This window comes from Glandiceps talaboti, chromosome 6 (assembly GCF_964340395.1).
Source record: "Glandiceps talaboti chromosome 6, keGlaTala1.1, whole genome shotgun sequence".
Classification (NCBI taxonomy): Eukaryota; Metazoa; Hemichordata; class Enteropneusta; family Spengelidae; genus Glandiceps; species Glandiceps talaboti.
The window spans coordinates 18,306,219-18,318,091 of record NC_135554.1 but is presented as its reverse complement, the minus strand read 5'-3'; the positions used below and the strand labels follow the sequence as shown (position 1 = coordinate 18,318,091).

Here is an 11,873-nt window from a genome sequence, read left to right as displayed (position 1 = left end):
GAAAGGTAGTGTCAATCATCTCAAGTCAATTTAGGTGTCCATGCCGTTAGAGTCATTCAAGGCAGTCACTTGTCACTTGAATATTTTATAGATCTTGAGATTGCTTCTAATCAGTACACACTTTTAGTCGTCTCATTTTTATACATTTTATTATTCCTCAGATGATGTATATATTATGTATGACTTGAATATCGTCCTAGTTTTCAAGGCTTCTGTATGCATATCAAGAAATCTGTTAATGTATGATAACCTATATTCAGTTTTTGGAAAATCAACAAAAATTGATATTCCATCTTGGTATATTTATGAGAATGCTCAGTGAAACCATCCTTAGTGTGTAGAATATATAGTTCATGGTTGCAAGAATCAATATGACAGTAAAATATAGTTACTTTGGCACAGTAATTTAGAAATGAATGTGACGTTTTGATCCAGGTCCCATGTCAACAGATAAGATCGTCACATTTGTATCCAATTTACCATTCCAAAGTAACTATATTTTATTGTTCCATCCTTAGCATGTTGCTTGTGTGAATGTCCATAGCCCAGAACATTTTAGGGTCTGGAGAATCCGTAACTATAGTTATTACGTTGATAACACATGCTTCACACACCAAGTTGAACACATTCAAACAAAAAGATATGGGATTTATACCCATGTTGTTTTATGTCATGCCATGATAATAGTCTACATCATTGGTTCTTGGTGCTCAAAATATGAGGGGAAATGTTCAAAGTCACCATTATTTTTCTTGATTTTCCATAAATAATGCTTCCAGGGGCATAATTATAACATTCCCTTTATTTTCATTATTCGATGAGAAAGTAATACTCTTGACTTTAAGGGTTTTGTGACTACTTGTCTTTTGACTCATAGTGACAGGACCCCTTAGGTCAATCATATTTTACTTTGCTGATCAGAGACAATATGGGGAATAATAATGAATTATACTCACATGTAATATAACCAGTGTTTTTGGTAAGGTTTAGCAACCCTGATCATGGAGGAGGTAATTCTGGAAACCCTATAATTGTGCAAGGGAACCCAGTAATTACTACCCAGTGAACTCACAGTACCTCAGGTTACCCTTAACAAAGCACAAATAAGGATTTATAACGCTACCAGGATTGGACAAAGGTGGGAAAAAGATATGACTTAGGAATCTCATAATTTTCTATCGATTTTACTCTTAGACTATTACAAATGTATTTTACTGGGGTGTGTGTGACACAACAAAGAAAAACAGTACTACTAGCATTGATTATACATCATAAATTGTATACAGCATGTCTAAAGGTGAATCTGTTCTACTTGACGTAGGAAGGAAAACAACCTGACTGAGGATGCCCACAGGCTACTAGGAAAACTGGTAATAGAAATCCAATATATATGATCAGATATATAGGATGTATTGGTAGTCTGATCATGAACAAAAGTAATAGAGATTATGTTACCAGTATAAATTTTAACAGGAATAACATTGTTTATGAAAACAAGAATAATAATTGACAATTTTTTTGGTTAAGGGTGGTAAATCTCTACCTGATTTCCTCAGTCATTTTACTAGGATGAACTTACCTGCAGTGCTTTTGTTTAGGAAAGTATAAAAGTAGGTAAAATCTACCCAGTTTCACAGTTATACTTAGGTTCCCTACCATTGTTTTTTTAAGGGTGGTAAGTAGGTAAATTCTATGTGAGTTCCCTGGATATTTTATCTTGATTCCCAACCAGTATGTTTGTAAAAATAGTAAGTGCATGTTGGTAAAAATCTGCCTTAGGTCCCAGGGTATTGTTTCTTTATTTATTTTTTTATTTTTTTAATTATTCATTACACTTCATCACATGCAAAATAACATTACACAATAATAATAACAAAATAACAATAAACTGCAACAGGACAGAAAAACCATACTTATACCCAAAACATTAGCAACAAACAAACAATAAAAATACAAAAAAAAAAAAAAAAAAAAAAAAAAGACAGCATGTGAAGGGAATGGACAAACAGGTGCCAAGCACCTCTACTAGTGTCCAATCAACATCAAAAATACACCAGTTCTAATGTAAATTATCAAAGTGAATGTACAAAAACTGATATTAATAATAACAAATTCATTGACATTAAACAATTTTGCACACAAGACATTTACAAAGTGAAGACCATGTATAAAAGACAGGAGGTTCAAAAGAATTCACAAACTTCTGGTAATAAAATAATGAATGTATAGATTATACTGAGGTTGCCCATCAAAATATTGGTACAAGATATGGAAATTGCATGCATGCAAGTCTACCCAGTTGCCAGGATTTCCTAACCTTAGCAAGACCACCTTTGATTGATGGTGAATATGTAGTTTCTTTCAACTCATACTAATTTGTCAATATTAACACACTATTACAATATATAACAGGATATTAAAGACGTCATTGCAATGAGTGTAATTGCTGTAATAGGAAACCATTATATGTAGTGATTAACATAATAGTGTGTATTGAACAATACTCAAATCATATGTAATCTTAAAACATGAAAGAAAGTGCAAGTGACTCCTTATTTTTGACACTGATTTTCACAAAGTACAACCAACCATAACAGTTCATGCACTCTACAGAAAAAGATTACTTGAAATTATCAAATTATACTTTTGTGTATTGAGCTATACTGAAATCACATTGTATATTGTATTGTATAGAGTATTGAGAAAGTAATTCTTAGTTAAGACCGGATAGTATGACCAACTATGGTTCATACACTATACAGAAAAAAGTTTATTTGAAATTACAACCCTTGCACCAGATGTCTAGAAATGCTACTGATCTGAACATCGTTTTATCAGTGGTGGGCAATAAAAAACACTTTGAAGGTGCCGATCACACTATCAAACAGACATATACTGAGATACAAGATAACATCAAGTGTCTTTGATGTAGGTTCATGCAATGTTCTTATCAGTTTGTTTATGTCTGTGAAAGTTAGTGATATTGTCATATACTGTAAGACTAGCTTTTGCAGACATAAACAAACAGATAAAAACATACAGTGAATCATAGACCCTCCACCAACAGTTGGTGGAGGGTCTATGCATGAATCTACATCTGAGGCACCCAATATTGTTTTTTGTGTCAGTGTATGTTCATTTGATATTGTGATAAGGAGGTGACTTTTCAACACCTTCAATGCTAGATCTAATTGACCACTACTGATAAAATGACGATCTGATCAGCAGTATTTCTAGACAACGAGTGCAAAGGTTGTATCAACATACTTTTGAACAATGCTAAAATCATATTTTATATTGAAAAGGGTAAGAAAGTGGTCCTTATTTTTTACACTGATTATAACAACTGGTTCATGAACTGCATACTATCCTGTAAGTGAACTTACATGTATATTACATACCAGCAAACTTCTTTGTAGTCAACATTCAGAAAATATGCTGTGTTATTCATACAATGTACATTGTCAATGTTAGTGAGACCAATCAGAAAAAATATTGCTAATGTAGTAGTAGTAGTAGTATTTTATTTATTAACATGTCCTATGTGGACTTAAAGTATACATTTGTTTATCTGATCTAGTACTATTGTTATTAAAACTTGCCACATCCAGGTGGCTTATAAGACACAAAACCAACTTGTTGCAAAATAAATAAATACATAAAGAAAGTGTGAGGAGTATATCTTACAAATTATACATTGTCTCCTTTCTCTTGTTATAAGCATCAAAGAAAAAGTTTGCCAACAGGTCAGGTGTTTTGATCATCAGTAGTTCAATCTTATCGATGATTTGAAAAGCACTGAATTCTGGGTATATTTATTTTTAAAAATCATGCTCTCTTTGATGACAATAAAACATGAATCCCTTCTAACACGGAAAAAATATTAAAAGTAAACATATCTTCTCTTTTTTTAGAAATATTAAAATATCCAAATATGTCAACAAAGACATTTATTGTAACCAAAATCATCCACTCTTGATCAACTAACTAAAGCATAAGTCCCTTCCAATATAGTCATATTGTACTTTAGATTGAAATTGTGTAGTTTATTTTTGTAGCAACTGTATGTCCGAATACAGCAGCAAACACAATCATAACAAAATATTACTGGCCTTTGATGAAATAAAGCACAAATCCCTTCCAATGTGCTTTAAATTGAAATTGTCTCTTAAGCAATAAGAGATCTAAATGCAACAGCAAACTAAATTTGTATAACAAAATTCACCCTTTTTGATGGAAAAAATGTGCGAATCCCCTCCAATTTAGTTATACTTACGTTACTATAGTTACATGTTCGTGTTCTATCAATGAGAGTTGCATATACAGCAACAAACAAAATTCTTACAAGTTTTAATCTTACTTGCTTTTGAGGAGACAAACAAAACATTGGAATCATTCCAATGTAGTTTGATGTAGATAACATTTGAAGCATGAAGAAGTAGTAGATGGGTGAAACTTGTATCAGTAAAACGTCTTTGATTTCATTTTTCACCATTTTTAATTTTTATAACCGGTTACATGCACTGTTCAAATGGGTATTTTGCCTGGCTACAGGATATTATGTACCTCATACATATAGCTATAAACAACAATGTCTTATAGATATTAGTATATTAGCAGTGGGAAATCAGAATTCAGCAGCAAACAAAACACCTTTCCTGGCTCATCAATTATATTTGAAATGAGTAATCCTTTAATAAAGTACTGTGAACCGTCCTGAGTTATAACATCTTAGTTTTAGTAATAACAGATCCAAGGCTTTCAAACGAGACATTTTGATATATGAGCCAAATGGTATTATGGGACTGTAGCAGTTCACAGCTTGAATAATGTATGCAGGGGAACTAAGTAAATAGGTGCAATTACCGTTTCATTCTTAAAGGTTATAGTACCGTACTATATATATTCTTTGTGTATTTTCACAAATAAGGACATGCACAAATGCAAACACACAGTCGTATGTGATATTATTACATATGCACCACTGTGTACTTTGAGTCAGAAATAAAACCGGTATTTTCACTGTTGGCTATGCAAATGAGATGAATTGAGATAAAATAGATCCTAAAGCAACACCAATCCCTGATGAAAACAAGCATATAAATTCATTTGTTTTTAAGCATGTACGCATCTTTCAGGTCATTACACACTTTTTGGAAAAAAAATTGTTGGTTTATAAAGTATTTCACTTTTTTTCTGGACCATCGCAAGTTCTGAAGTATCAAATAACTATGCAAATTAGTCGCGTACCTATCACATAACTATGCAAACTAGTTAGGTATTTTCACTGCAAGCAAGTAAACAACACTTCAACTCTTTCTGTATGTAAACATAATCGATCTTGATGATTACTAGTGTATCAAAGGTATCTGGTATTTGAAACGTTTCCACTGGTTAATTATACACTTCTATAAAATATTTTAAAAGTAAATTCAATATTTATATCCAACCAGGAAAGCAAGATTCGCCAACTGTCATTTGCAGCTTTACACAGCAGATTTGTGTCTGCCTCCAAACTGGACGCGAACACCACTGCTAATAATATTGATCAGAAAATAGAGGATACAATAATGAAACTATTAGCTCTAGACAACTAAGAAGTGTATCTTCCAGTAGGTTTTCAAAGGCTTTGGTGATATTCAGAAAAATATCCGTTATTCTGTTACAAACATTGATAAACTTATTTTTTATGGCGTAAACGACAAATTTGCACAATAGGCTGCAGTGTCAAAAGGTTAATAACTGATGTTGGGTGACCAACATCATTTCGCAGTGATGTTCGTCCTTTTCTGAATTATTACGTTTGGTGTACATATGTAATAATAACAGAACCCCACGACCTCACAGTAGATTGTAGGGCATACAGAAGCTATTTTCGCTTGTGATTCAGTTTATTGTGCTGTATTTTCACTCGCTGTCACTTGAGAAAATATGGCAGCGGAATAAACCGAATCACTCATGAAAATAACTTCTTTATGCCCCACCATCTATTGTGAGGCCTCAGGATCCTGTCATATTATTGCAAAGTGAATGTACTCCATGCAGAAATATATTTTTATCTCTCATTGCATGAACACATGAACATTACACTATTTAGATAGTCCTCAGTCAGTATGATCACCTAGGCAACACAATTTTATGTTTATGATATGATATTTTGTATGAAAAGACTAAATAAGTTCTCTGCTGTTGATATTATTCCTAGACAGTGCATCTACCACATGTTAACATCACCAAACACTAGTGAAAAGTAAATGTTACACATATATACTACGTAGATTAAATATAAATGTATGTGTAACTTTAATACAAGGTTCATGTACTGTACACACCTAGCTGTAACCCACAGGGACAAGTAATCTTGCCTGGATGTGAGGATTTATCTGATATGAATAATGTTGCTATAAATGAACATACATGAGCGTATTCTCCATTCACTGATAACTTAATCAAGTATACATTGTATAGCAACAGCGTAATTCACAATAGTATTTTCGTTATTCATTCATACAAGCAAGATGAAGTAAAGGTAGCAACGCTCTTCGTAACATAAATATTTATATATCAACCCATATAACTTATAAGTAATATTCCATATCCCTGTGGTATAACCCATCATGTTGCATATTTGACAAAATGAACACAAATATTGTATTTAGAAAAGTATTATACTCCAGGGTCCCTTTGTCATCTCCATGTGATTTTTTTCTCTTACAGATCAATGGCCATTAGTTGGGGCCTCTCTGGAACCCCCCCCCCCCCCCCACACACACACACACACACACACTACTGACAATAGAAAGAGATGTGAAGATAATAAAATAAAATTTCTCCTGATATCCCTTTCAGGATTTTCTAAACAATTTTCTTTTCAGTCCCTTTTGTGGTCACCATTTTTTTATACAGAACATTGCTTTAGGAAAATAAGCTTCACTTTGTATAATGAAAGTACCTTTATTATAGATGAAAGTTATTTTATGAAACCAAGCTGATGAATCACTTTGGACCTTTTGTTCTTGTTGCATGGTAATAATATTAGGCAGAAAATAGCTAATACAGCATTCAGAATACCACATACAAAGACTTTCATATTCAGTCACCCTCCAGGTGCAAGTCCTCACAGCTGGTGTTGTGACTCCACTTTATGCAGACATATACAATGACCTGCATGGGTGGCATTGAACGGATTGTGAAGGTGTTATACATTTTATGTAGACATTTTGTGTGGGAGTGGCTGGATGGACGATACTATACAAGGTAGTTTGGTTGTATAGATATACACAGCATACACGAAACAAAATGAGAGATTGAAAAAATCTGAATTGTAATTGAAGTTAGAGCTAAAGTATAAATTGTGATCAGAAGTGTATCATATTGAAACACAAGCTAAAGAAAATTACACATTTTTATTTTTATTTTCAAAAAGGAAATTACCAGGCACTGGCAGAGTAAGGAAAATTATGAATTATAAGATATCCATTTCATTAAGGTGAATATGGTAATGACTATGATTTGCATAAGATTTACATAATCATGGATATGAATAACATCATTTGCATATCATAAGTAATAGGAGAAACAGACTCATCTGATGACAGAACTTTAAGAGATAATATCAGTATTGAAATTGTCTATTTTGTGATTAGATGGATAAAAGACTACAGTATTTAGAGTATCTCACTTGGTCAGATTTTATTTCAGTAGTGCAATACAATCTATGTCCTTTAGAGTTGCAGGCTATGAACAATTGTAACATTTCAGACGTCATACTTGATAATGATTACCTTACAGCCAAATTGTCTGCCATCAAATATGAATTTATATGGGTTTGAATAGATAATTGGCATACACATATACATGTTCTGTATCATTTATTGAAATATTCATACAAAAACGCTAACGTTCGCTAGAAAGTTTTATACTGTTTCACAGTGGGCCTCCAATTTGCCTGACTTCAATTTTCTGTACTGTATGTGTTATGTACATGAAATATCAAGATAATATCATCAAAACATAACTCTATGCAAATCTGTGTAATTTGTGAGGTTTTATCATTAAAAATATGTCTTGTTCTTTGTAACAAAAACTGGTTAATGTGCCAGTTATGTTATATTATGAAAATTTTATCCAAAAAAAACTTTACAAATAATATGTTGGGGAAGTTGTTTGAATTTTTCTGTTTGATGCATTTCATGCTTTACAAATTATCAGAAATTACATCACATTTTTAACGTGCACATACTTGTTAAATATAAAAATTTCGGGTCCTACTAATTACTGCCCGGGAGATATAAGAAGTGCCCGAGAGCAAACTGGTGGCCAAGTGGCACTCAAAAGTCAATATTTATGTGCATTGGTCCACTTCGGATATATATTTTGACCAAAATTTAGTGGATTCAAGCCCAGGTTGCTGCTTTTCCAATCTTAAATTTTCTAGCGTGTTACAGACATTGCATGGCTATCACATATATTACTGCACACATATGGTCTGCCCAGGCCAGATTTAGACGTCTAATCGATATTAAAAGTCGATTCGTAAATAAATTAGAATGTTACGAACCCTATCTTACCTAAGTTATGATCATTCAAGTCATTTTTGTTGTTAAGAGTATTGCTGTTCTCATAGTTCCTGCTATACATATATAATTGAATTGCCATAGCTACAGGATATTTTCTTTGAAGACAGAGACACTTAAGATGTCTAAAGTGGGAGATACATTGTTACATTGTGTACTTTTTGAGACAGCGTCTCTAGATTAAAGAAGTGAAAGAATACACTTTAGGGAATCCTTGATATTTTATGTTTCTCATCCTAACAGCTTCAAAATGGTTTGTTTGTTTTGTTGGTTGAAAATTTTTACTGTGTATGCAATGTTGGTGATGCTTTCCAATTCATATTTGCATGTAATTAGTGAGGATGACTTAGAAATGATAATAAAAGTTCAAAGATGACCATGAACCATTAGTTTTATCAAAGATCCTAAATTTCAGACATAATGAAAATATTCATTCACACACACTTGTCGTGTCATCATCTTACCATTAAATTACGTTATAATCTTTTTCTGATCTTGCCGTAGAGAGCATCAGTTTTTTTGTTGCATTAAAGAACTATCTACATGTATTGTGTGATAAATGTCAGTTTATGGTGATGATTTTAAACAAATAAACTATCCCTGTGGTATGACCTTAATAAATGTCTGAACTATAAATTGTTATGATGTCTACATGATTGATTTGATAGATATGAAAGATTTATTTCCAAATATCATAACCCCAATAAATGTCTATGTGCATGCATTTCTACCTAAATTGAAGCTTTGGATGACATATATGCACACAGGGTACAATAAAATGAAACCATGTAATTTATACTTGAATGAATATACATTGTGTATATGCAAACATAAGCTACCTGAAATGTCAGGGGTTATAGGTATGTTAGATGTAGTTCATGAACTTCTGACTCTTCACGCTCTTTTGTTTATATATTTATATATATACACACAAGTTGTCTGATGATCGCACTATGCGTGAAACTCCGAGTTACAACCAAGAAAGAGTTCCAGAACTACCAAAACTATTGCACTCTGCCGCTGCGGTATAGAGCACTGTCTTAGCAGATTGATACTCACAGAGTTATATATATATATATATATATATATATATATATATATATATATATATATATATATATATATATATATATATATATATATATATATATATATATATATATATATATATTATATATATATATATATGTATGTATGTATGTATGTATGTATGTATGTATGTATGTATGTATGTATGTATGTATATATATATATATATATATATATATATATATATATATATATATATATATATATATATATATATGAGTTTTTGTTGATTACTCATTTACTCATTAAATGATGTATCATTCAAGATCAGTAAGACTGATCACAAGGTTTCATGTTGATATAGATACAGTAAAGGTAAACATCCCTATACATAGCGTCTGCTCTGTATTTTGTTACATTTGCATTTGCTTTTGTTATCTTTAAGAAAAGATAGAGGAGATTCTGTGTAAGGGATGTTTGTGTGTTATCTTTATTGTGTCTATCTCAACATGAAACCTTGTGATCAGTCTCACTGGTCTTGATACATCATTATAGCATTGCAAGCCACGACAACATGTCTTTTAAACCAAATCATGTCACAGTTGTCTCCAAATTTTGTTCAAGCTTCAACTTCATGGACAAACCAAGACATGTTCTAGTTGTGTTCAAATTGTGTACAAGTTATTGTCATGGACAGACCGAATCATGTTACAGTTGTGCTCAACGTTTGCTCAAGTTACAAAGACATTGACAAATGATAGGGATTTTAGGTTTATTTTGGTGGTGACATTGTTACAAGATCTCAGATGAATGTATAAACGAATGATTTCTCTTAAGACACTTAAAATAAAATCATATTACCTTTAAGGATATCGCCAAATTATATATTATTTCAGTCTTTTCTGGGCAGATATTTTGATGCAAAATCACATTTACAAAAATTCACTTTTCTGTAGACATCATATTTCTATCTGATTTCATTTTCTCCCTAAAACATGGATGTTTTTATTTCAATCCTATTTGCACTTATATGCTCTTCTGTTTAACTAGTACCACCAAAGACAAGAAATATTGAGTATTTTTCAGAATATGACAGTACAGGTTGTTTTATTTGTTCCCTCCTCAGAATTGCATGAAAGCATCTCCACAAAGAGGAAATTGAAATTGAAAATTCAAATGTCACCTGTATATTTTTCCTGAAGGGCTTACATCAAATATCAAAAACATAATTTTCTTTGCCTGCTAGTCTCTAAAATATCAGTATTATCTTTCCTTTTAGATACAAACAAGAAATAGAGCGGCTTCGTAGAATGCTAGGGATGGATCCCCATGATGGAGAATTCATACCTGATTCCTATCGTGCTGCAAAAGGGAGACGAAAGTATAAGCGATATTAAAGATATATTCTCTCTGACTATTTAACTCCACCTGGACATGTATGTGAAGGATACCAATTCTGGGAAACGTCACTACTTCTGGTCATTTCATTATAATGGCTCAAATACCACATTGCCCCCACTTTGACCTGTACTGAATGTGAATGGAGTGTATACATGAAAATGAGAAATGAGGATGCATGCTGTATGATGAATATCAAGTTACCACCAAAAAGGGAGACGTGGTATATTGTTAGGAAACACGGCTTGGTGCTAATGTACCTTTGTTTCTTTCCTTGACTAGATACAAATCTTTTGGTAACTATTATAGAATCCTGAGAAGGGCAACTTAGTAAAACATGGGCTGTCAAATTTATATATTCCCCCCCCCCCCCAAACAAAAAGAAGGTTACCAAGGGGAACTCAATTTCTGTATAAACTATTAGTAACTCAATATCTGTATAGAGTGTCTGAAAACAATATGTTTCTAAATAAAAAGCACTGGGGCAGGAGGTATGTATGTGTTTATGTGTGCACATTTGTGTATTTGCTTGTTTATATATATATATATATATATATATATATATATATATATATATATATATATATATATATATATATATATATATATATATATATGACAGCAGTATGGAAAATTTGTTCACAAATTTGTCCCTAGAAGATAAGAGGTTTTGACTTCTGTCTTATAGTTGTCCTCTGTCCATTAATTGTGTTTGATGGCATGATACAGGAGAAGCATTTACAAGTCAGTACATGTGCCAATTGTTGAAGGTATATATCTGGTTATTTCATGATCAAATATTAATTTGAAGATTGATATTAGTGTAAAAATTCTGGACATGGTCTGCTGGATTATCTCCGCTTTTACACA

At 32.2% G+C, this 11,873-nt stretch overlaps 1 protein-coding gene across 2 annotated transcripts in view; it reads left to right on the top strand.

Annotated features, from left to right (window-relative positions):
* The window catches only part of LOC144436568 (uncharacterized), a 40,635-nt gene extending 29,114 nt beyond the window's left edge, over positions 1–11,521 (top strand). For both annotated transcript variants that reach the window (XM_078125388.1, XM_078125387.1), the window contains one exon: positions 10,885–11,521. In XM_078125388.1, coding sequence (XP_077981514.1) covers positions 10,885–11,002 — 118 coding nt within the window. In that variant the 3' untranslated portion in view covers positions 11,003–11,521. The remainder of the gene's footprint in view (positions 1–10,884) is intronic.
* The last annotated feature ends 352 nt before the right edge of the window (positions 11,522–11,873 follow it).